General features: G+C 41.7%; 1 protein-coding gene across 1 annotated transcript in view; it reads left to right on the plus strand.

Annotated features, from left to right (window-relative positions):
- Nucleotides 1-27375, plus strand: part of LOC136872319 (endothelin-converting enzyme 2) — a 274577-nt gene that overhangs the window by 164702 nt on the left and 82500 nt on the right. The window contains exon 9 of the mRNA XM_067146134.2: nt 15035-15395. Within this exon, the coding sequence (XP_067002235.2) occupies nt 15035-15395 (361 nt within the window). The remainder of the gene's footprint in view (nt 1-15034; nt 15396-27375) is intronic.

Genomic DNA, 27375 nt, shown 5'->3' on the forward strand with positions numbered 1-27375 from the left:
GCTCTGAAAAGATTTCTGTCTTGTGCATCTTCTGCTTGTAGGCCCAGTTCTTTAAGATATTTCTTGACATTAACGTACCATGGCATTGCCGTTTTTGGTTTTGAGTCAAATATACTGAAGATACGTTTCGTCCATCGAGAGTCGATCATCCGTCGTATATGACCGTAGAAGCGAACTCTCTATTTTAGAGTACACTTTCTTGCCTGGATTATTATTATTATTATTATTATTATTATTATTATTATTATTATTATTATTATTATTATTATTATTATTGAGAGCCTCCGTGGCTCAGGCGGCAGCGCGCCGGCTTCTCACCGCTGGGTTCCGTAGTTCAAATCCCGGTCACTCCATGTGAGATTTGTGCTGGACAAAGCGGAGGCAAGACAGTTTTTTCTACGTGTACTCCGGTTTTTCCTGTCAATCAATCAATCAATCAATCAATCAATCAATCACTACTGATCTCCATTTAGGGCAGTCGCCCAGGTGGCAGATTCCCTATCTGTTGTTTTCCTTGCCTTTTCTTAAATGATTGCAAAGAAATTGGAAATTTATTGAACATCTCCCTTGGTAAGTTATTCCAATCCCTAACTCCCTTTCCTATAAACGAATATTTGCCCCAATTTGTCCTCTTGAATTCCAACTTTATCTGCATATTTTGATCTTTCCTACCTTTAAAGACACGATCCAAACTTATTCGTCTACTGATGTCCTCCCACGCCATCTCTCCACTGACAGCTCGGAACATACCACTTAGTCGAGCAGCTCGTCTCCTTTCTCCCAAGTCTTCCCGGCCCAAACTTTGCAACATTTTTGTAACGCTACTCTTTTGTCGGAAATCGCCCAGAACAAATCGAGCTGCTTTTCTTTGGATTTTTTCCAGTTCCTGAATCAAGTAATCCTGGTAAGGGTCCCATACACTGGAACCATACTCTGGTTGGGATCTCACCAGAGACAAATAAGCTCTCTCCTTTACACCCTTACTACAACCCCTAAATACTCTCATAACCATGTGCAGAGATCTGTACCCTTTATTTACAATCATATTTATGTGATTACCCAAATGAAGATCTTTTCTGATATTAATACCTAGGTATTTACAATGATCCCCAAAGGGAACTTTCACCCCATCAACGCAGTAATTAAAACTGAGAGGACTTTTCGTATTTGTGAAACACACAGCCTGACATTTATCCCCGTTTATCATCATACCATTGCCTACTGTCCATCTCATAACATTATCGAGGTCATTTTGTAGTTGCTCACAATCTTGTAGCTTATTTTACTCTCTACAGAATAACATTATCTGCGAAAAGCCTTATCTCTGATTCCACTTCTTTACACATATCATTGATATATATAAGAAAGGTCCAATAATACTGCCTTGAGGAAAACCCGTCTTAATTTTTACAGGGACAGATAAAGCTTCACCTACTCTAATTCTCTGAGTTTGTTTTCTAGAAACGGAGCCTCCCATTCATTCGCTCTTTTGTCAAGTCCAATTGCACTCATGTTTGCCAGTAGTCTCGCATGATCTACCCTATCACATGCCTTAGACAGATCAATCGCGATACAGTCCAATTGACCTCCTTTCATTCCAGCAACACTCTCCAATATCATTTCATTTCACCTGTCATTCATTAATCATTGCTCCAGAGGAGTGCGACAGGCTTCGGCAGCCAGCACAATTCCTATCCTCGCCGCTAGATGGGGCTTCATTCATTCCATTCCTGACTCGGTCGATTGGAAACAGGCTGTGCATTTTCTTTTTAGTATTATTAATTTTATTATTATTAATTCATTATGCCCGCCTAAAGAGCTTCCGTGGCTCAGGTGGCAGTGCGCCGGCCTCTCACTGCTGGATTCCGTGGTTCAGATCCCGGTCACTCCATGTGAGATTTGTACTGGACTTATTTATTAGAATGCTCCTCGTTATCTTCACAGTATCTCTTCACTGGTTCAGTTAGTACCTTTTTGAGTTCTTGTCTTTTAGGTTTTGTGCACATTTTTGTTTGCTTTCTAAGGTTCTAAGGTTTTCCTATCTTGAATGGTTTCCTTCCTCCGTGAAACCAATATCTTGTATATCATCGTTTGGTTTGTTTTTTCCACTAACCAATTCGTCCATCTCTGTAACGTAACGGCTAGTGTTATTAGCTACCGTCCTTTGGGGCCTGGGTTCGATTCACGGCATTACACAGCCATTTAAGAATGGCAGGAGGGCTGGTATGTGGTTGAAATGGTACATGCAGCTCACCTCCATTGGAGTGTATTTGAAAAGAGCTGCACCACCTCGGGATGAGTACACGAGTTTATTTTATTTTACTAACCAATTGTCTCCGTTATCAGGTATAGTGCAAGTTTTAGAAGATTCTTTGTCAGCCTGTCGTTATCCAGTCAGTATAGGTCTCTGTAGAACTTCTTCTAATTGTTTCTATGTTTTTGCTGCAACTTGATAAGTTTCCTGTGGTTTCCTTTTCACCCATAATCCATTTTCGTATTTTGGTCCTAAAATTTTTCTGAGAATTTTCCTTTCTTATTTTTTTTATTTGTTTATTTGTAACCTTCAGATTTCAGGGTTTCGGTTGCATAAAATGCCTCTTGTTTTATGGCTGTGCTGTAGTGTCGTAATTTTGCATTTAAAAAAATTTGTTTGTATTATCTGTTTAACGTGATTCTGTAGGTTCTTTGCAGTTTACCAGTTCTTTGTTGCTTACTAATGTATCCCTGCTGGGTGAATAAATTCGCTTAGATACCTGAATTTATCTTCTTGAAAGATTTTTTTGGAACTTGCTGATTAATTATTGGTTGTCAAATGTTAATTTAGTACCTTTCAGATACTGCGTTTTTTCAAATGAACTTTGAAGTCCGATTTTCTCCGTACTGGTTTGCTTCTTACCTACTGAGCGAGTTGGCCATGCGGTTAGGGGCGCGCAGCTGTGAGCTTGCATCCGGGAGATAGTGGGTTCGAACCCCACTGTCGGCAGCCCTGAAAATGGTTTTTCGTGGTTTCCCATTTTCACACCAGGAAAATGATGGGGCTGTACCATAATTAAGGCCACAACTGCTTTGTTGCCAGTCCTAGCCCTTTCCTATCCCATCGTCGCCATAAGATCTATCTGTGTCGGAGCGACGTAAAGCAGCTCAAAAAAATCGCTTCGTATCTATTGTTGGAAAGGATTGCAAAGTCATCTATAAAAACTAAGAACTAAACGCAAATTTTGCTTTAATGTTGAAAAGATTCCTTAGCAGACAAAGTAGGGCTCCCCATACTATGAAAAACGTAAACTTAAGGAATTTCCTCAATTGTGCCAAACGTTGAAGCTTTAAATGGCCCGGAAAGTTTTCAAATTGTGAGTCTTGGATAGCACCACCACACTAAAAAAAAAAAAAAAAATTCGAAAATCACTTTCGGCGTAAATTCAGTTCCGGAAAAAACAGCCTAAAATCGCTTGTTTCTTTACTTGATTTCTTTTTTTTTTCAAATCCTAGCCAAATTAATTTATTTACATAAATATTTAGGTAATGTGTTCCTTGGTTGAATACGCTCACGTTTGTGGATTTTTTGACAAATGTCCACACCGAATGTCGTTATAAGGGCTTAAGTAAAACAATGCATCACTGCCTGCTCGATCTGCATCCAGTGGCTGCTTATACTGTCTGCTCATTACAACATTTTAACATGTCACTAAATGAAACAACATGTTTACAAATACCCACGGTAGGTGGCAGCACCAAACGGCACCCATGCTGTCAATGGAATAGCGGAAAAGAGGCCAGTACTGTACTCCTTTTCAGTGAAAATGATGTACCATACATGATTGTATTTGTTAGCGGATTGATTCTCCAAAAGGTTACGAATATGGGCAGGGATCAGCATTATTATAGTCACCTTTACGTAGTACATTAGATACCGAAGGTATCCAGAAGCGATGAAGTTTGGAGCAAGTATTTCACGGCTAATAAAGGAAAGCTTGCAAGCAGAATGATGAGAAGAAGGTTTGCTCTCTTATTTGCGACGAAATAGCAGTTAAAGAGCGGCTGGTCTATAATAAAGAAGAGGCCAGATTCTATGAACTTGTCGAAGCAGAGGGACCTAGGGCCTACGGAATGACGAAGAAATTTACGATTCCGCCTGCCTACTTCATGGTGAAGGCATTACAAGGAAATGGATTTTCCTCCTGTTTCAGGTGGTTTTGAAGGCTGAATTCTGTTATTCGTCTTGTGACGGACAAGCATATAACAAATACTCCCATGTTCAAAACAATATTGGTGATGGAGAATTAAGTTATGTCATGTGTGGTCCATCCATGCAACAATTTCTGCCAATATGTTGAAGAGATACAAGAAGCTCCAAAGCTCCCCTCCCCCCCCCCCCCCCAAAAAAAGACTTGCCGAAGAAACACATCAAGCTATTATTATCATTGTCCACCTTCTTGGCTGAATGGTCGACGTTGAGTTCTTTGGTTCGGAGGGCCCCGGGTTCGATTCCCGTCCGGGACGGGGATTTTAATAGCATCTGATTAATTCTTCTGGCTCGGGGACTGGGTGTTTGTTTGTCTCCTAACACTCTTCTCTTTAAATACAGGCAATACACCAGACTACTAACCACGCAATAGTAATTATATGCCTCCATATAGGGTTGGTGTCAGGAATGGCATCCGGCCGTAAAACATATGAGTGACACAGTTCGTATCCCATTGGTGTGGGAAAAGCGGTGGAAGGTTATCTACTTCCTCTTTCATTGTTCATCTTCTACAGACTGATTTTTAATGTGTTAACGCAGGCCTTTCAGGAGTTCCATTTGAAGCCATTTTTAGGCCCATAAGAATAGAAGAGGGAGCAGTGATATGACTGACTCACGGGCTGCTCAGAATTCAGTAAAAAGAATTAATTCTGATATCCGGTATTTCAATGTCCACCGATGGTGCTAGCGTTATGCACAAGCAAAATTCACAATTTACTGCCACAATATCTTCTTCCAAACTTGACTAAACAGAATCAATGTGTGCCACTTTGGTAACAGCTTCGCAGGCACTAGTGTATGTGATTATTTGGTGCGTGTAATCCAAGAAAAAACTGAATGCAGTATCTGCATGAATAATGTTTATACCTCAGTTAATGCATCCCTATTGACGAACTTCGTCGGATACGCCTGCGATATACCCAGCGGCTGGCCTAATTATGGGGCTATATGAATTTGTTGAGGTTGCTTCAATGCACTGCAAGAACTCTTCGAGTCATTTAAAGTGTGTTAGTAACAATAATCACCAGGAATTTGCGCCACAAACTTTGGTTGCCAAAACTAGGAAACCTTCCATTAATAACGTAGGGAAGTATAATACAGACGAAGTTTCCAGATTTTCTTGTCCGTCAAAGCCTCCTTTTCGAGAAGTTCTGAAGATATAAATCTCTAGAACACTACTATATAAGTAAAACTCTTTTTCGTTTTTCTACTTTATTTTCAGAGTTTCAACTTCGCTTATGTGCTTACCTACCTGTATTCCTGCGATAACTGGGGGTATTTGGTGCTGCCATCTAGCGGCGGATTCTTCTTAAGTCGTGTTACATGTTTGAGTATGGAATGAGCAAGCAGTATAAGCAGCCATCGGATGCGTATCGAGCAGGCAGTGCAATGCATTGACTCACATTAGCGTTCCTAGTGGAGCTTAAGTGAAACAATGCATTGACTCACATTAGCGCTCGTAGTGGTGTGTAAGTGAAACAATGCATAGACTCACATTAGCGCTCGTAGTGGTGCTTACGTGAAACAATGCATTGACTCAATTTAGCGCTCGTAGTGGCAGAAAAAAAGGCAAACTGCTAATCTAATCGACCGGATATGAATGATTAAGAAAAAGATTGTAATTTTTAGGAATAAGTAAAGAACATATTCTCATAAAATTTTATTTACCTGAAATTCGTAGCTCATATCCCTAGGATGTTTTCAACATAGAACTGTTTGCCTGTAGGGCAACTGTGGATTTTTAATAAGTCGACCGATATTTATCCCTTTTGTTTATTTTTTCCGTTCACGAATCACATTTTTTCAGAGCTGTATTGAATAGTAGAGGGAATAAACCATCCTCTTGTCGGACACTGGTTCTGATTTCGAATGGTTCAGAATTTCTGCCAGAAATTTAACTTTTGATTATTATTTTCCTTTTCACAACGTTATGCCCAAATAAGGACCGCGATTGAACTTATTTAGCAGATGAATTTGCTTTCTTCTCTTCCCAGAATCTATTCGTCATTTTGCTGTGTTTTTCCTTCTATTGTTCCGCCCATGCAGTGGTGGTTTCTCAGCAGAATGATGTTTGTTTACCAGTGTTCTGAAGCTAGGTCTCTCCTATATCATTCCACATGTTATGCTGATTTCTTGAAGATCTTTTTGAATTTCGATTATCCAGTTATTCTTGACTTCTAGTGGGGATGCATAATTATACATCCTTTTAGTAAATCTTTCATTGTCCATTATTTGAATATGACCATAGAATTCCAAAAGCCTTTTTCTGATAGTTTCTGATATTTTCTCAGAATGCTGATATAATTCTGGAGCCCTCCTTCTATGCATACTGGGTCAAATACTTTCTTAATGATTTTCCTTTCTTGTTTTTCTATGATTTTTGGCTGAGACCATTTTATAATGGAGTCTTCTCCGCTAGCTTTGTTTATCAGGGTTTTAATTGCTTTCTCAATTTCTTCAACAGTACATAAGGGGGGGGGGGGAGGATCTGCTTCTAAATGTTCATGAATCTCTGGTAATTCTAACTTGTAGTTCGGTTCTTCACAGTTCAGAAATTGCTAGTATTTAACAGTTCTCGGTGTTGGTTAGACCCATTCTGCCATTTTCATCTCTGAGACAAATACTTGGAGCTTGGAAGCCATTCAGGTTGTTTTTAAATATTTGCCAGAAATAGCGTGAGTTATTTTATGCAAAGTTGTCCTGTATGCCAACAAGTTTTGATTTTTCATAAGATCGTTTAGTATTCCTTATTATTCTTGCTCTTTCTTTTCTTTGCTGTTTAAATTGCCCAAAGTGTTCTTTCTTTCTAGAGCACTTCTATTTCTCCCATAGTTTTGTTCTTTCTGTTAGCGCTTCTTCACCAGGTTCATTACACCAAACTTTCTTTATAGCTTTCGCTGACCCGTATACGTTCTTTGTCGCACTGTTGATTTATTTGGATAATTCTTGCCAGTTATACTGAGTTACTTGAATTTCTTCTTGAAAATGTTTTATTTTTTCCCATGTTATGTTGAGTCTGTCTATGTTATATCTCATTAACTTCTTTTGTCTTCTATGATTTTTACGAGATAAGTTTGAGTTTAACTTTAGAGAGGTGATGATCGGAGTCAAATTCTCTATTTCTTACAACTTTTACATTCATAATTTCTTTAATATTTCCTTGAGAAATAGCCACATGGTCAAACTGAAATTATTATTATTATTATTATTATTATTATTATTATTATTATTATTATTATTATTATTATTATTATTATTATTATTATTATTATTATTATTATTATTATTATTATTTGCTACTTGCTTTACGTCGCACCGACACAGACAGGTCTTATGGCGACGATGGGACAAGGAAGGGCTAGGAGTGGGAAGGAAGCGGCCGTGGCCTTAATTAAGGTACAGTCCCAGCATTTTCCTGGTGTGAAAATGGGAAACCACGGAAAACCATCTTAAGGGCTGCCGACAGTGGAGTTCGAACCTACTATCTCCCGAATACTGGATACTGGCCGCACTTAAGCGACTGCAGCTATCGAGCTCGGTATTATTATTATTATTATTATTATTATTATTATTATTATTATTATTATTATTATTATTATTATTATTATTATTATTATTATTATTATTATTATTATTGATACGGGGATACCCGTGGAATGCAGAGGTGAAAGAAGGTGCGGGTTTTTGAATGGGTCTATCCACAATATGAAACTAAACTTAAAATTTAACTGAAGATTATATTTTCAATAAACAACACGATTTTAAAAAAATCACTATAATTTTACAAACAAGAGCACGAAAGCACAAGTTTAGGGGTCTTTACAAGTTCTGGGCTTCGAGCCCCAATTTTTACAATCCTTGAGCTACTTGCCCAACTTTACCAAGGCACACATTTGTTCAAAGGGCAGAAAACCCCTTCATTCAAGGAGCATTTGCTCCAAAAACCATATCAGGCCTCCTAGAGGTACTTTTACCACATATAAAAGACCTGACCCGTTCTCAATTTTTCACGCCTATTACAAGGCCATACCAGATTTTACACTTAATTGCCCGCGAGGCGCAACTTACATCAAATGAAACGAGAGTATCTCGTACCCAACCTACTGGGCCTTAGTAGAAAAAGAACAGGTTAAGTAAATGGCCCAAAAATACAAAAATGAATGGAGGCGTGTACTTGCACTCCTACACATACATTCTTAAAACCTAAAAGGCACTAGGCCGATAAAACAGGGGCTATTCCCAAACTATGGAGGTGACCCGTATAAGAAAGAAATATGAACATTATGGAAGAAAAGAAATCCAGTTACTAAAACGTAGTCACCTCAAATCAAAAATGAAGGGGAGCTCGAGAGGGTAAAGCACTCTCTATCCCCGATTTACAGTTAAAGATATATGAAGTTTTACAAAAACGACGGAAAATTACATGTTTGAAGGATAGGTTACATAGTAAAGGTTTCGGACCTTCCCCGCGGGTTAAACTGCTGAGCTAGCAAGAAATAAAGATGTTAAGTGGCCATTACCTTGTTGAAGAGCTGCTGCCTGATGAACGAAGCACCTCCCGCCTCCTGCTACACTTCCATACACTAGGCTAGATTTTGTTCGAGTGGCCGAGAGGTGTCGTCCCATTTGCGGTCAGTCTCATTTGCGGTCAGTCCCATTTGCGGTCAGTCAGGTAGAATACAAAAATAAACTAGTTTTGGCGGGTGAGACATTGTCCCATTTGCGATCACTCTTATCAGTGGGGTTATGGAATTCCCTACTCAAGGACTGGTACAGGCAGTCAGCCTTTTAAATAACTGGCGACAGCTGGTGCTAGGATTCGGATGCTGAAACTCATTAAATTAATTATGTTTACCGCTTGAGTACGATGCGTTAATATCGGGACAAGGAGACTAAATAGGACTTATTTGTACCTTTTATTTAGGATTAGCAGATGGTTATGGGTGTAATCAAATGATTTTTGAAATGCAGGACAAAAGCAGGGCGTATTAAATCGTTAAACTTCTTCAAATTCAAAATAAATGTTTTGCTGTAACACTCTACTTCCTCGACATTGCGACCCTTTTTGGGTTGTGTCTTGATTGCGGACAAGGCAAAAACCGTCCAGATTCCGAACAACTAAATATACCCTGTCCAGATTGCGAACAAGAGATTAGTGTTGACGTGGGATACATAAAACAGATACAATTTTCAAAACAGTCTCATATGAAATTTTTGTTCTAGTAGTAGTAACATTAACTGGTACATTGGGATGTTTTAGATAACCCAACAATATTTATAAAAATATTTTTCATTGAAAATGTTTAATAATTTATTTTTGGGTAATCTTATGATTTAGAGTATCCTTTTTATTGTATAACATAACTAGAGGGGCATTTGTTTATGGTGGATTAGTCAGAGTTGTATTATTAATAGATTATTATTATTATTATTATTATTATTATTATTATTATTATTTTATTATTATTATTATTATTATTATTATTATTATTATTATTATTATTATTATTATTATTATTATTATCTTTTTTTGCTACTAGGTCTTATGGTGACGATGGGATAGGAAAGGTCTAGGAGTTGGAAGGAAGCGGTCGTGGCCCTAATTAAGGTACAGCCCCAGCATTTGCCTATTGTGAAAATGGGAAACCACGGAAAATCATCTTCAGGGCTGCCGACAGCCGAACCCTTAAGCTGCCTGTTCATGGAATTCGGACGAAACGCTACTCGGGCGCTTCGACACCTCAACACGCGCACAGCTATGAAGATAGGTTTATTTCCTTTCGTAGACCATTGGCAGCGTCTGTCTTCGGATCCCATGTAAAAATTCTTTGGTGATACATTTAGGGTTACCGAGCGAGTTGGCCGTGTGGTTAGAGGCGCGCAGGTGTGAGCTTACATCCGGGAGATAGTGGGTTCGAACCCCAGTGTCAGCAGCCCTGAAGATGGTTTACCGTGATTTCCCAATTTCATACCAGGCAAAAGCTGGGGCTGTACCTTAATTAAGGCCACGTCCGCTTCTTTCCCACTCCTAGCCCTTTCCTATCCCATCGTCGCCATAAGACCTATCGGTGTCGGTACGACGTAAAGCAGATCCTAAAAGTAAAATAAGTCTTTCTTTCTTTCTTTCTTTCTTTCTTTCTTTCTTTCTTAATCCGTTTACAGTCCAGGCTTGTTTTTTTCCCTCGGACTCAGCGAGGGATCCCACCTCTACCGTCTCAAGGGCAGTGTCCTGGAGAGTGAGACTTTGGTTCGGGGGATACAACTGCGGAGGATGACCAGTACCTCGCCTAGGTGGCCTCACCTCCTATGCTGAACAGAGGCTTGTGGGGGGGGGGGGGAAGATTGCAAGGGATGGGCAAGGAAGAGGGAAGGAGGCGGCCGTGGCCTTAAGTTAGGTACCATCGCGGCATTTGCCTGGAGAAGATGTGGGAAACCACGGAAAACCACTCTGAGGATGGTTGAGGAGGGAATAGAACCCCCCTCTACTCAGTTGACCTCCGGAGGCTGTGTGGACCCCGTTCCAGCCCTCGTACCAATTTTCAAATTTCGTGGCAGACCGGGGATTCGAACTTGGGCCTCCAGGAGTGGCAACTTATCACACTAACTACTACACCACAGAGGCGAACCATGTAGTGTTTATCCGACATAATTTAAAAAATCAGCCATAGATCGCCCTTGAGAGGTTTCTTTACCTTCTGGCAGAGTAACATGTAACGTCAGGATTACACTCAAGCAACCTAATTAGCATCAGATCAGAATGTCTGCGCATGATAGTTGAGACCGTACTACTACTGTTATTATTATTATTATTGTTATTATTTATTTATTTATTTATTTATTTATTTATTTATTTATTTATTTATTTATTTATTTATTTATTTATTTATTTATTTATTTATTTATTTATTTATTTATTTATTTATTTATTTTCCTCAAATTGTAGGTACAATTGAGGGACGGTGAATGGCGAAAGGTCATAGCTCCACATACACGAATGTGCCTCCATCCCCACTTAAAATTACAGTATTAAAATATGCAATTATATTCTACATAGTGTGCTTATATACAGTTACCGTATTTCCATAGACATATATTTACATAATATTCACAAGACCTGTTCAAGAGTGTATTATTGTTCCAAAGCATACAGTTGTGAATATTTTGCATCAACAGGGGCTGCTTAACTGAGGCGGTAAAGGCGTGCTCTTTTCACGCAAAAGGACATGGTTCGATTCCCCGACGGGAATTCGAAAAATGTAGAGGCGAGATGTTCACTTCTAGAGAGGCACACTTTGCTGAGATTTACTCAGCTCACACTAAAAGTGAGTAGGCTACGAAGTAGATTCTTGGGGGACAACGGCTGCCGGGTATAGAGTTAACAATTTACTCCCGATTTTACGAATAGTAGAAGCCTTTATCTTCCACTACTCCAAGTCCTTCTTGGTCTGAACGGTGATAGATTTGCTTTGCAATATTTTTATGATGAATGCCGCCCCCCACCAGCCCAATGCATTTGGCACTTTCCCATTATACATTAAATAACGCATGATAGATTGTACACGAAGGAGATGAATTAGTAATTTAGGACTGCGTATACTGACCCCAATTCTGTTCGCAATCAGGACGACACACCTTTTTGAAGGAATTGTAGCTCATCTCCAACTTAGCAGTAAAATTACACTTCCTTCTCCCCATTATACAATAAGGGACACTTTTTCTTTCTTTCTTTCTTTCTTTCTTTCTTTCTTTCTTTCTTTCTTTCTTTCGTTTTTTTTTACAAGCTGCTTTACGTCGCACCGACACAGATAGGACTTAATGCTACGATGGGAGAGGAAAGGCCTAGGAATGGGAAGGAAGCGGCCGTGGCCTTAATTAAGGTACAGCCTCAGCATTTGCCTGGTGTGAAAATGGGAAACCACGGAAAACCATCTTCAGGGCTGCCAACAGTGAGGTTCGAACCCTCCATCTCCCGGATACAAGCTCACAGCTGCGTGCCCCTAACCGCACGGCGAACTTGCCAGGTGGAAATGATTTTCAGATTTTTATTTTATTTTTATTTGATAGAGCTATCCAGTACTCACGATTTGAAACCCTTTTGGGCCTTTTAGCTCTTTAACTTTCAGTACAATTGAGTGAATTGCTGCATTTTACGTTTCTCGTAGTACTTTGTCCACTAGGAAATGTTTTCAATATTAATAAGTAGTTAGAAGACGTAAAATCAATCATATTATATTCGTGCGAATAGAACTACGGGGAGGGGTTGGGAGAATCCCTGAGTCTAGCCTAATTAGCAGTCTCCCTGCTGCATGGACGTTGGAAAACCCCAACAGGCTGCTGATAACTTTAAAGAGATCGCAAATGGGACACGAACTGGTCTTTCTTCGCATTCCTTTTTTCTTCCGAACTGGAAGTGACCGCAAATGGGATAAATTTTGCTGTGACCGCAACTGGGACACAACCGGCCGAGAGACAGGAAAATCAGCAGTTTTTATACCCTCGGGGAAGTTTCGAGACCTTTCGTGAATAATTAAGACACACCCACAGGCTTTTATTGGTTACAGTACACAGTTACACACAAAATCGAAGAAGACATACAGGATTGGCTGAAAATTAATTACAGAAATAATTGATTGGCTAACTTCAAAACTGGCGGAAAGAAAAGATTAATATTGCCAACCCACAAATGAAAGAACGAAATTTAGTCAAGATCAAACTTATGAATACAAAATTTCTTCAAAAAAGTTCCTCCACTTCGCACCAGGGTGCATAATCACAGTTTTTTAGTAGAGACATCTATGAGAGAATGTCCAAACTTCTTGATAAATAGAAAACAAAAACAAGTCGAAATTCACACAGTGACATCTTCAGAGCAAAAGTTTAAGTATGTCCAGTTTTAAGTTCAGTGTTTCTCCTGTAGAGGAGTACTTTAAGGCGGAAAATTCGAATGTGCGGCGTAGAGGTGTACCACCTGGTACTATTATTATTATTATTATTATTATTATTATTATTATTATTATTATTATTATTATTATTATTATTATTATTGCTAGGGGCTTTACGTCGCGCCGACACAGATAGGTGTTATGGCGACGATGGGATAGGAAAGGCCTAGGAGTTGGAAGGAAGCGGCCGTGGCCTTAATTAAGGTACAGCCCCAGCATTTGCCTGGTGTGAAAATGGGAAACCACGGGAAACCATTTTCAGGGCTGCCGATAGTGGGATTCGAACCTACTATCTCCCGGATGCAATTATTATTATTATTATTATTATTATTATTATTATTATTATTATTATTATTATTGTTATTATTATTATTATTATTATTATTACAATGAAGAAAATGGAAATTGCAACACCCAGAAGGAGTGGTGTTACATTGCTGCAATTGAACATGCAGGACGAGTGTTCGGTTGTGATTCGATAATTACACTTTCGGGTCCCTCTGACCGCAAGTTTGGACAACAATCAATACAGGATGTGCCCACCACGAGCTGCAATACATTGATGAATTCGTCGAGGTATGGAGTCAATAAGGCCCTGGATCGCTTCCTGAGGAATTATGACCCATGCTTGCTGCACTGCACGTGTCAGTTGTTCCGGAGTTGTGGGTGGCTGAGGACAGTTGGCCAGTTGTCGACCCATCATGTCACACACATGCTCAATAGGACTGAGGTCTGGGGATCAGGCGGGCCATTCTAAGGTTGTGATGTCGTGGAGAGCTTCTCTGGAGATACGTGCGGTGTGAACCCGGGCATTTTCCTGCTGAAACATCCCATTAGCAATGTTCGCCATCATAGGGACAACCACTGTATTGAGTACCCTATCAACGCACTGTCGAGCAGTCATAGTGCCCTCAACAAGCACTAATTGCGATTTCACATTAAAGCCAATAGCTCCGCACATAATGCTTGGTGTTAGACCTGTGTGCCTCTCGACAATAAGATCTGGGCGGCCCCTCTCCCCGGTACGTCGGCGCACACGATTCCGGCGGTCACTGCGGGCAAGACAGAAGCGCGATTCATTACTAAAGACGACCCTATGCTATTCGTCGATACACATCGATTTTTCTCGACACCAGGCCAGCCTTACACGCCGCTGTTGTGGGGTCAATGGAACACCTTCTGCAGGGACACGGACTCGTAAGCCAGCTGCACCCAGGCGATTACCAACTGTTTGTTGTGTAACGTGGGGTGCCACAGCTGCTCGAATTTGCGCTGCTGTTGCATGGGGTTCCATCCGGGCAATTGGAATGATGCGACGATCCTCTCTCGCAGTTGTCTGTCGCGCTGGGCCTGTGTCAGGTCTACGAGTGTGGGTACCTTCATTTGACCACTGCTGCCATACATGTTGTACCGTAGATGCCTGTCGGCCAACACGTGCAGCGACAGTCCTTAGCGATAATCCAGCCTCACACAGCCCAATTATCCGAGCCCTCTCAAACGGCGACAGTTGTTGATAGCGTGCTCTTCTGTGTCGTCGAGGCATGTTTGACGGGGAACACTTCACTGCACAGACTGCAAATCAACTACGCTACAACAGAGTCCGTATACTGGAGTTGATTCCTCCGTGACGAATCACGTGGGGGGACCTGTAGCAACAATCCAATGGGTCTGGAAATTTGATCGTTTAGATACCTACAAGGCATCGTTCCATATCTTGGAAATCAACACAAAAGACCAAAGCCTTCAAGGTGTTGCAATTTCCATTTTCTTAAGTGTATTATTATTATTATTATTATTATTATTATTATTATTATTATTATTATTATTATTATTATTATTATTTCCCCAGGTACAAGTATTTGGCCTATCTGGCCGCCTTCATCCACAAGCTGTTCAAGGAGCTTATGATGCACCGCGACGACTGGGAGGAATACTGCCTGCATGTCACCTCCACCATGATGGAGGACGTGGCGGCCGCCGCCTACATCAGCACCTTCAAGGAGGGAGAGCTGTCCGCCCTCAGTAGAGGTGCCGAACATATCTTCCAGCAGCTCAAGGACATTCTGGAACACCAGCTGCAGCACTCGGAATGGCTGGATTCAGAGTCCAGATCTCTGCTGGTCTCCAAGCTACACGACATTCAGCTGGCTGTAGGGAGTGCGGAACAAGTGTTCTCAAACATTTCACACCTGGATCACATGATGGATGAGGTAAGTTCCTGGAATTTGGGTATGACACGCTATCTCTACATAATACCGAATTCTACACTCTGACAGAGTATATCAGAGTGTGACATATGATAGAGTACACAGGGAAAAAATGTTCGCCGTACTGGGGGGCTGTGGGATTGAGGGTAGGTTATTTTTTTTTTGGCTAGCTGTTTTACGTCGCACCGACACAGATAGGTCTTATGGCGACGATGGGATAGGGAAGGGCTAGGAGTGGGAAGGAAACGGCCGTGGTATTAATTAGGGTACAGCCCCAGCATGTGTCTAGTGTGAAAATGGGAAACCATGGAAAACCATTTTCAGGGCTGCCGACAGTGGGGTTCGAACCTACTATCCCCCGAATACTGGATACCGGCCGCACTTACGCGACTGCAGCTATCGAGCTCGGTGGGTAGATTATTAAAAGCAATCAAAGACATTTATATCGACAACTGGGCCGCAATGAGAATTGACGGTAAAGTAAGTTCTTCGTTCAAGGTATTTACAGAGGTTAGACAAGGCTGTAATCTTTCACCTGTGTTCATCGTTTACATGGATCTTCTACTGAAAGGCATATAGTGGCAGGCAGCGATTCAGTTTGGTAGAAATGTGGTGAGCAGTCTGGCATATGCTGACAACTTGGACTTAATGGCAGACTGTGCTACGAGCAGTCTAATATAGTGGAACTTGAAAATAGCTGCAATAAGTATGGTATGAAAATTAGCCTTGCCAAGACTAAGTGATTTCAGTAGGTAAGTAACCTAAGAGAATTAAATGTCAGGTTAGGAATACAAAACTGGAACAGGTAGATTATTTCAACTATTTAAGATGTGTGTTCTCCCAGGATGGTAGTATACTAAGTGAGGTTGAAACAAGGTGCAGCAAAGCTAATGCAGTGAGCTCGCAGTTACGATCGACAGTAGTTTGTAAGAAAGAAGTCAGCTCCCGGACTAAACTATCTTTACATCGGTCTGCTTTCAGACCAACTTTTAGAATGGGAGTAAAAGCTGGGTGGACTCAGATATATTATTCATAAGTTAGAAGTAACAGAGATTCCCACCTTAGCCCTCCTTCCCTCTTCCTTGTCTATCCCTTCCAATCTTCCCATCCCCCGGCAAGGCCCTGTTCAGCATAGCAGGTGAAGCCGCCTGGGCGAAGTACTGGTCATCCTCCCCAGTTGTATCCCCCGACCCAGAGTTCGAAGCTCCAGGACACTGCCCTTGAGGTGGTAGAGGTGGGAGCCCTCGCTGAGTCCGAGGGAAAACCAACCCTGGAGGGTAAGCAGATTAAGAAAGGAAGAAAAAGAAGTAACCGACATGAAAGTAGCGAGAATGATTGCTGGTACAAACAGGTGGGAGGAACGGCAGGAGGGTACTCGGAATGAGGAGTCTAAAATAGGAATGATCTCGATCGATGAAGCTGTACGTATGGACGGACTTCAGTGGTGGTCTCATGTGAGGCGAATGGAGGAGGACAGGTCCCCTATCTAAATAATGGACACGGTCATGGAAGGTAAGTAGAAGGAGACCAATACGAGAATGGTTAGACTCAGTTTCTAACGATTTAAAGATAAGAGGTATAGACCTAAAGGGGCGAGTTAGTTACAGATAGAGGATTTTGGCGGAGTGTAGTAAAGTGATGAGGCAGACTGAACGCTGAAAGGCATAACATTCTATAATGAAGATGTATGGTGCATATATGCTTACTTTCTGTGGCGAGGGCACTGCCAGCGTTACATCAGACAGATTTCAATGAAACTTGGGTTTTCTAGAGTATATCGTAAATTTAATGGTGATACTCATTTTCCGATAAAATCAACGCTAACGTTATGATTAATTGCTGAAAAGAGATTGGGGGCTCGTGGCAGTTAGCTTATGGTGACATAGAATCACCTTGCGTATGCCTATACAGTCGCTCGCATAAGTATTCGTCCATGGGTCCTTTTCATATGCTGAACTCCAAAACTGCATTACAAGGCTTCGGATACGTTCAGAAACAAATATGCAGTGAATAAGCAATATATATACTATAATACCGGCAGAATATATCTCTTGCACGTCAGTACTCTTTAATAATAAAGGATGAGTGTGGTTGGGCTAGGAAATGGCAACGCAAAAGTATTCGTCCGCATTGTGCATTATCTTGTGTAACGAACACAGCATTGAGGAAGGGGGACACATCACCAAGCTCAGTCCATCAGTGATACGGACAGTGTCGGTGAGACAACATCTAGTGCATGCTCCGAGTACGCTGGGAAAGATAAGGAAACGAACTGTTGTTGACCAAATTATCCAACTCCACATACTTGGTAATTCGTGAAGAGTAATTGCTGAAAAAAAAAAAAACAATAGCGCGAACTACAGTCCCAAGTATCATTCAACGATAAAAGACCAGTGTAACTTAATCAATAGAGCAAGAACTGGGCGGTCGAGGAAGCCGACAACACGCGAAGAGCGAAGCATAATATGTACCGTCCAGAAAATTCCCCATGTTTCTGGACCTGTGCTTCGAACAGAAGTACAAACCTCCACTGGGAAGAACATCAGCACCGACACCGTACGACGTGTGTTACACAGGGCTGGCTTGCAGGGGCGTACAAGCCGGAAGAAGACCTGGGTAAGTGAGGCGAACCGTAAGAAGAGGCTGGCGTTCGCCAAACAGTACGTTATGAAGCCACCAGCATTATGGAAAAGCTTTTTGTTTACGGACGAGAGCAAATTCTGTTTATTCAATTGCCCTGGATAGCGACGTGTATGGAGAAAGAAGAACGCCGAGCTCCAAAGTCAAAATCTGCAACCAACCACAAAATATAGAGGACGTTCCATAATGGTATGCGGGTGTATGTCGGCGGCTGGGGTAGCCAACTGCCATATAATACCTGAACGGATAGATAAGATGGTATATTTGAGTATATTAAAGCAACACTTAACACCCAGCGTTGCAAAATTAGGTTCTAGTTGTGGGTACTTCTTCCAGCAAGATACCCACTGCTCGTGTTGTTAGGGAATGGCTACTCTACAATTCACCTCATGTGCTGCAGACACCCCCCACTCCCCAGACTTAAACCCCATACATCATTTATGGGCGGAATTAAAATGTACACTGAGCAAGCAGCGTATTCCAAATAAAAAAGCTCTGAAGCAATACTTCATGGAAGAATGGCACGAAATAGGCCCGGAAATGACAGAAAAACTGGTGACATCCATGCCGAAACGCCTTCAAGCCGTGATTGGTTCCAAAGGACGATCGACACACTAGTGATTTTTAGAAAACGACTGAACATTCCTTGACTTCTTATTGTGGACGAATACTTTTTCAACGTGACTTTTCTGCAAGCAGTGTGATTGTTTTTTATTTGTTCCAAATGCCAGTGCTTAGGGTGCTATAAATTATGTCCTCAGATGTTCAGATGGCAAATAAAACATACGATTACTTGTTTCCAATTAACTTCTGTGTTATATTGGTGCTACTGGCTATTGTCCTCACATGAAGAGCGCGGACGAATAATTTTGCGAGCGGCTGTATTTGAAAGACTGGTCTGTCATACTTTCACAACCTGTGAACACCCGTTACTGTATTATTCTTACTTCCTTTCACTCTCGTGTCTTCGACTTAGTTGCAGCACGTCCTTTCCTCCCCCCATTCCCACCCTCGCCGCGAGACTCCAGACTCACACATGCTGTAAAGATTTCTTAGCAGTCAAAGTAGGATCCCCGTACTACGGAACGCGTAAAATCCAATTTCCTCATTTGTGCCCAAAGTTGAAGGGCTAAAGGGCCCGGAAAGGTTTCAAATTGTGGGTCATAAATAGCTGTATCAAACTAAAAAGCAAATTTCGAAATTAACTTCCGGCCTAAATGCAGTTCCGAAAAAAAACAGCCTAAAATCGCTTGTTTCTTTATTTGTTTTCTTTTATATTCAAATCCTAGCCAAATTAACTTACTTACATAATTCTTTTTGTAATGTGTTCAATACCCTCACGCACTTTTTTTATTTTTGAAAAATGTGCACAGCGAATGTAGTAATAAATGCTTAGGCGAAACTCTGCATTAACTGGCATTAGCGCTCGTAGCGGTGCTCAAGTGAAACAGTGCACTGGCTCACATTAGCGCTCGCAGAGGTAGAAAAAAAAAAGGCAAAGTGCTGATTAATGGGCCAGATAACGATGATTAAGAAAAGGATTATAATTTTTAGGAATAAATAAATAATATATTCTCACACTTTTATTATATTTTACTTACCTAAAATTCGTAGCTCACCGCCTAGGATGTTTTCAACATTGTGTTGCTGCCTGAAGGGCTAGAACTATTGATTTTTCTTTCTTTCTCTTCTTATTTTCCCTTATGTTCATAAGAACATCGGTACACGTACTGTGGGTGACGATGAAAATGAAAACCTACAACCTGTTTTCCAGTCTTTGACCGGGTCAGGGATGTAATGAATGAATCATATATAGCCTGTTATTACGATGGGGTCGCCACTCCCAAAGTGATTTATATTAATGAGTGATAGATGCTATGAAATGAGAATGGAGAGTGTTGCTGGAATGAAAGATGACAGGGAAAACCGGAGTACCCGGAGAAAAACCTGTCCCGCCTCCGCTTTGTCCAGCACAAATCTCACATGGAGGGACCGGGATTTGAACCACGGTATCCAGCGGTGAGAGGCCGACGCGCTGCCGTCTGAGCCACGGAGGCTCCGTGGGTGACGATAACGACCCTTAATTTTACAAAAAGTGCTAGTAGACATAGTATTACAGTTTAAAAAAATACAAAGTAATTCCAAACAACCAGTCTGTGTACCGCCATTCTCATGAAAAAAGGATAATACACCACCAAGTTCTGTGCGACTTTTTTCGGAACATTGCTGGTAACTTGAGTGAAATCTTGTCTCACAGCTTCTTCAGGCCGTCAGTAGTATTGTAACGGTTTTGTGAGACGATATCCTTTATGTACCCACATATCGAATTATCACATGTGGTGAGGTCTGGGCTTCGCGGTGGCCAGACAAATGGTTCCGGCAGCGCAGGAAACTACGACCAATCCAACGCCCAGGCAGGGCCTCATTGCGTTATTCGTGTACTGCAATGGCATGATGGGCAGGTGCCCCATCATGCTGAAACCAACATATCTCTTTAATTCCGTGCTACTGCAACATGTTGAGGTACCGATGGTGATTCACAGCACCATCGAAAAAGAATGGTACAAACAAGCGTCTGCTGTCCATGGCTGCCCATATCATGACACACGAAGGGTTATTTTCAAGCTCTTCATAAAAGTACGGATTTTCCTTGGACCGAAAGACCACATATCGTGCTCGATAACTCCTGTAAATCGCACACTCATTGGAAAAGATCACTTTATCTCGTTTTGGTATTGTGTCGAACATCTTGTAATATTGTCTTTCCATAGAACTGCTTGTTGTATTCTTCTTCTTGTTGGGCAATTATGTTTAAACTTTATTATTACACTGCCGTAAGTGATTATTACCACCGGAAGATTCCCTAATTGCGATGTATTTGTTAATAATAATATAAGTATATAGATATGATTGGTGAAAATAGACTAGGTATAGAAAGAGAATGGATAGTAGAAACGGCAAAATCATACCAGGGACAACCGTGCGTAAAGATGGAAAAATTGGACATCTTGTTGGAATAATCAATTCAGGGAAGTAAAAATAAAGCGTATCCAAACTGGTTCCAAATAAGAACTGATATAGATAGGAAATTATACGTAAATGAAGCGAAACAAATCATTCTAGTGAGCCGTATCCTGCCGGCCCATAATAATAATTAGAGTACTATTTGACCCAATATGTAAAATTTATTCATAAAAGTTACAGTCTAATATGTTAAAGCATCGTATCCCAAGATAGTTGATACCGGATGTTGAGCAAGACAGTGAGTCGCTGGATATTGCTTCATATTTCCGTATGACCGTGAGAAAGGGTGGCGTAACCAAGCGCTGGCAAGGATCGACACGTGTAGTAGATGCTGACCAAGCAATATATTTCAGCCAATAGGAAATTCAGGATTTGGAAAATATGGAGGCCACACCGCGCCAAATCTTAATTCCAGAATGACCAACGTGCTCAGTTGCTAAAGTCAGTTTCTGTCGGTAATCGGTTTTCCACAGTTTCAGAAGTCAGATATATTTGGAAATGTAATATAAAAATTGGTGGAAGCGATTTGCTAGTGTTGGAGCTGTGTTTTGTAAATATATCACAATAAATATTGTGTCATCATATACGACGAATTTTCTGATTGGTGGTTGGTTCAGACACCCGGGAACCCCATTATTGAAATGGCGTCACCGAAGCCTCCTCAGTAACCCAAGCTCTGGAGAGCGTCACTCTGTGTTAAATGCTTGGATAGTGCGGAAGCACAGACTCTGAATTGGTGATCGTGATTAACGTAGTTATTCCAGTAATAGTAACTGGTTTTAAATGATATTTTAAATTGTGCAGTTGGAAGATGTTACTGTTCTTGAGTAAATGAAATAGTATATTTTGGCAGAGTTTACTTTCAATATATAAAGACAGTGCTTAGTGACCGATGTGTGGCAAGTGTAGTGGAGACGTGCTATTGTTTCACTACTTCGCGACGGGCGCGTTTCGCTAGGAACTTCCGTAGCGAACCGTGTGCTGCTTTTTAAACTGTATTCTCACCCTTTAAGTGAAGTGTGTATTATATATGTATCAGTGTGTTTAGCTGATCTTGTAAAGAGAAAGGCTATTTCGGCTCGTAGCATTAAGCAGAGAAGTGTGGCAGTGTAGATAGAATTTTTAATTTTCATGTAAAGTAAGCCTGACGGGATGTGTTTGTTTTAATTTGTTACTATGATAGATTCGGATACGAGAATAATGCATGTTTATTTTATTTTCATTTTGCTTTATGATTAGATGATTGGGAAAATGAGGGATTGATAGGATTAGTTATTGTTTATTTACGCATGTTACTTAGTATAGGATATTCCGAGTTTTCCTTATATATATGCCAGAAGGGCTAGATTGACAGGTTCATCTTTATACAACGTTCAATACGTATTAGTTCATTTCATTTCGGGTATTCAGAGAGACAGGTCTAGATATTCTGCATGACGCATGATTTTACGGAAGCTGACTGAAGGAGTTGCAGAACGTCGTTGTTAAAATAAGATCTTTGAATTAAGGTGGATTCTGTTTTACCTGATGGTCTGTAAAGGACACGAACTGAGTCTCATAATATGGAAGGCCAATGGGATTTATGAGAATAATGAGATAAAGATTGCATGCTCAATTATAATGTATTGATGCAGGCTGATTGTATGCCTGACAAGAGAAAGAATATTGTGCAGATGTGTGTGCTTGCTAAGTGTCTTCTGAGTGTATATTGTGATCAGAATGGACAGTATTAATTCCAGACTATTGAGTCTGATGATATTCAATGGTAAAAGCATGCTAAGAAGGAATGAATATACGTGAGTTTCCGTGTAGCCGGCGAAAGGCGTTATCTCATGGCAAGCTGATTTCTGGCCTGTGTTTATCTGTAGGCGTGAATGAGATGATACTTCCTTGTGACAGCCTCGGGAGACAGAATCCAAACTTTAGCATAGTGTTGAGTTCGGTGGCGTGCCAGATCCGACCATGCCGCATGAGACCCGTGCCACTAGCGACCGCATAAGCTGTAACCGTGCCGGATGCGACCGGCGTTGACAGGATGCGACCGGCGTTGACAAGCAAATTGTCATTTGATAAGTTGTGTCATCACCCAAGATAAGGTAAGCTAAACGAAGTGCAAAAAGTCTTATAAGCAGCTACTGTCCCTACTTTACATAACACTTCTGGGGGAAACTCGTTTTGCAACACGAAATATGGTGATGCGTTTACGTCTTTTCCCACCGGGCGAGTTGGCCATGCGGTTAGAGGCGCGCGGCTGTGAGCTTGCATCCGGGAGATAGTGGATTCGAATCCCACTGTCGGCAGCCCTGAAGATGGTTTTCCGTGGTTTCCCATTTTCACACCAGGCAAATGCTGGGGCTGTACCTTAATTAAGGCCACGGCCGCTTCCCTCCAACTCATAGGCCTTTCCTATCCCATCGTCGCCATAAGACCTATCTGTGTCGGTGAGACGTAAAGCCATTAGCAAATAAATAGTATTTTCCTAAAATATCTCCATATATGGAGCTGCGCCTCCATGTCTGGGAGAAGGTACCAAGCAGGTTAGGTGAGTGCGTTGCCGGACGACTAGTTACAGCTACTTCGGTAGGCTGCTGGGTTCGAATACCCCGTCGGCCATCCTCGATAATTATTTCTCGTGGTTTCCCATTTTTCATCTCCAGGAAAATGGGCGTGGTATTTCATTTCGTAAATCCCACAAATATTGGCCGGGAATCAAACCCGGACTGCTTTGGTGAGAAGCGAGCAGTGATACCACTGGGCTCGTTTCTATTACTCCCCACTCTATCCGGTTCTTACTGCGGGTCAGGGTGTGTAGCAGATTTGGCATTCTTTTACGGCTGGATGCTTTTCTTGACGCCAACCATTAGAGGAGAAATGCTACGTGTTAATGTGGTGGTGGTGGTGGTGGTGGTGGTGGTGGTGGTGGTGGTGGTGGTGGTGGTGGTGGTGGTGGTGGTGATTATTGTTTTAAGAGGAAGTGCAACTAGGTGACCATCCTTTATTTTACACTAATCAGGGAGAAAAATGGAAGGAATCCGACACTGCGAAAAAGGAAGATATCAGCGAAAGAAAGACGAGAGCCACGAAGGGCGTGAAAACGAACGACTCTCTAGGCCTAGAAAGTTCTAATCCCGTCGGGGTTGGAATAGAACAAGATTTGACCAAGGAAAGTCGGATAGGATAGATGAAAATGAGGAGCCTGGCACAAGTAAGTGGAAGCAGTGCTAGGACTCAACTCAGTGCGCCGTGGTCACTAACCCACGCTCCCAAGTTGAGAGCCCCTTATGACACGCAGGGAATACCGTGGGTGTAATTCTACCGCCCCCCTCCACAGCGGAATGTGGAGTTAGTTAACTTTCTTCTTTAGCATAACTTTCCTCTGGTTCATCGATTTTCTGGTATTACTGGTACGTAACATACTGGTTTATCATGGTACTCCACGCATTTGATTCCTTCTCTGTGGCACTGATTGGAATGGGCAGTGTGCACACTTAAAGGAATAATGGCAGAGGATTGTTCACGGCTGTCTGCGGCCTGGTCATTCCACTTCGGGAACCTTGGACTGTTAGATCGGCAGCATAGTTCTGTTAAAAATGAGAAAATGAGCGGTTTTCTATTTTATCGAGTATTTCATAATTATGATAGCATTGCTTGTAACTGCGACATTTCTGTTGACTTCATTGTAATGACCTATGATGATTTCAGTTGGCAAAACCACAAAGACAGTCTTTCTGATATTGTAAAAAGACAGGTAGAGAGTGAGTGCCTGCCATTATCATCAAACTGCCCAAATCCACTGACTGGCAGTAGGCAAGTGGGCCTACCATCATAATGAAAACTTACCAAGTTGATTGTGACTGACAGTAGGCAAGAGGACCTGCCATTATAATTTCCTAACCAAGTCTTCACATGCGAAAATACGTATGGTGACTTGCCCGTCGCTTTTCTGAGTAACTTTAAGAGCTATGTAGTTTAATATAATCTTATTCACAACGTGTAGAGTATTTAACCTAGAATTCTGAATACAATGTAGAATTCCGTAGCCAAGCACGGGTACATTAGCTAGTCATATCTAAATTTGTATCAGAATGAAATTAAGTTTGAATCCCTTTCAGAAAACAATCGATAATGTTTGGTAACAAAACACACGAGTAGCGTTGCGAAAATATTGCAAATCTTGGGCTAGGAAGACTTAGAAGTAAGAAGACGAGCTGCTCGACTAAGCGGGATGTTCCGAGCTGGCGTAGAATGACATTAGTAGACGAATAATTTTGAGTGGTTTTTAAAAAGTAGGAGAGATCACAATATAAAGGTAAAGTTAGAACTCAAGACGACATATTGCGGAAAATATTCGTTTATAGGACGAGGAGTTAGGGATTGGAATAATTTACCAAGGGAGATGTTCAATAAATTTCCTACTGGGCGAGCTGGCCGTGCGGTTAGGAGCGCGCAGGTGTGAGCTGGCATCCGGGAGAAAGTGGGTTCGAATCCCACTGTCGGCAGCCCTGAAGATGGTTTTCGTGGTTTCCCATTTTCACATCAGGCAAATGTGAAAGTCGATGTGTACTTTAATCAAGGACAAGGCCGCTTCCTTCCCACTCTTAGCCCTTTCCTATCCCATCGTCGCCTATAATATATATAATTTCGTGTGGCTATTTCTAGCCGAGTGCAGCCCTTGTAAGGCAGACCCTCCGATGATGGTGGGCGGCATCTGCCATATGTAGGGAACTGCGTGTTATTGTGGTGGAGGATAGTGTAATGTGTGGTGTGTGAGTTGCAGGGATGTTGGGGACTGCAAAAATACCCAGCCCCCGGGCCATTGGAATTAACCAATGAAGGTTAAAATCCCCGACCCGGCCGGGAATCGAACCCGGGACCCTCTGAACCGAAGGCCAGTACGCTGACCATTCAGCCAACGAGTCGGACATCGTCGCCTTAAAACCTGTCTGTGTCGGTGCGACGTTATACCACTAGCAAAAAAAGAAGATCCTAATTCTCTGAAATTATTTACGACTTAGGCCTACTTACTTATCGTGTCCTATTAGTGCCGAGAGTGTCCGAGGACGTGTTCGGCTTGCCTGGTACAGGTCTTTCTACCTGACGCACATGGGAGGCCTGCGCGTCTGGATGTGAGATTATGATAATGAGGTAGGGAAAGATGAAACCCGGTGTCGGCACGTACCCTACTCCTCTCGAATAATACCAAGGGGTCTGCTCAATGCTTTACGTCCCTATCCGACGGCCGAATCACCATCAACAGCATCATATTGCCTCACTTCATTTGAACACTGCGAAGAAGTTTAGATTTGAACCCAGGCTTTTGGTACGCAATCTAGTGATTACAAATTGTATACACCAACTTTCCTACCCTGCCGGCCTACATTCTCATGGTGAAATCTTTTTCATCCGGGCTAAGTCGCTCGACGGCTCAGACGGTTGAGATGCTGGTCTTCCGACTCCAACTTGGCGGGTTCGATCCTGGCTCAGTCTGGTGGTATTTGAAGGCGCTCAAATACGTCAGCTTTGTGTCGGTGGATTTACTGGCACGTAAAATAATTCCTGCGGGACTAAACTCCGGCACCTCGGCGTCTCCTTAAACCATAAAAGTAATTACTGGGACGTAAAGCCAGCAACATTATTATATTTTTCTTTCGACCAATGGCACTCGAACCTGCTAACAACGGTTTCAGACCTTTATTTTAGAAAAGACCAAGTTAGCTACTGAGAAGCAATCTGCCACTTGGTGACAGCCCTTAATGCAGATCAATTCTTAGTGATTGATGGGTCGCATGCGGCACGGTGCATATCCGCTCGGTCGCTATTGGCACGATAATGGCCGGGTCGCATCCGGCACGGTCGCATCTGGCACGTAACCTTGAGTTCAACATTTCTTTTCAGCTCGTAATCTACCCGGAAGTACATGACGGATGACCGCGCTGTTGAGCGCTCAAATGCAACAGAAGGAGGCAATGTTGCCCATTGCTTTCTTCATGATATCAAGGGTTATTTATATGTTTTTCCTTTACAGGATGATGTTTTAAATTATTATTTGTGGTTGTGTACCTTGTCTCGTTGTTTTAAAAGGGAACAGCCCGAGTGCTGAAGTATTGATGGTTTATCTAGTTCTGTCTAGATCTTTTGCAGTGAACCGGGTTTCACATTAGAATCTGTGTAGCATTAAAAAGTTTACTCGATATCCGATGTATATAGATGTGTTTAGTTTGATTATTTAAATTGTTGTAAATATAGTATAGGATATGCCCCTAGTATTTTGCATAACTTACATAGCGTCCATTGCGTCTTAATTATTTTCCTTTTCGTC

The sequence above is a fragment of the Anabrus simplex genome, chromosome 4, assembly GCF_040414725.1.
Source record: "Anabrus simplex isolate iqAnaSimp1 chromosome 4, ASM4041472v1, whole genome shotgun sequence".
NCBI lineage: Eukaryota > Metazoa > Arthropoda > Insecta > Orthoptera > Tettigoniidae > Anabrus > Anabrus simplex.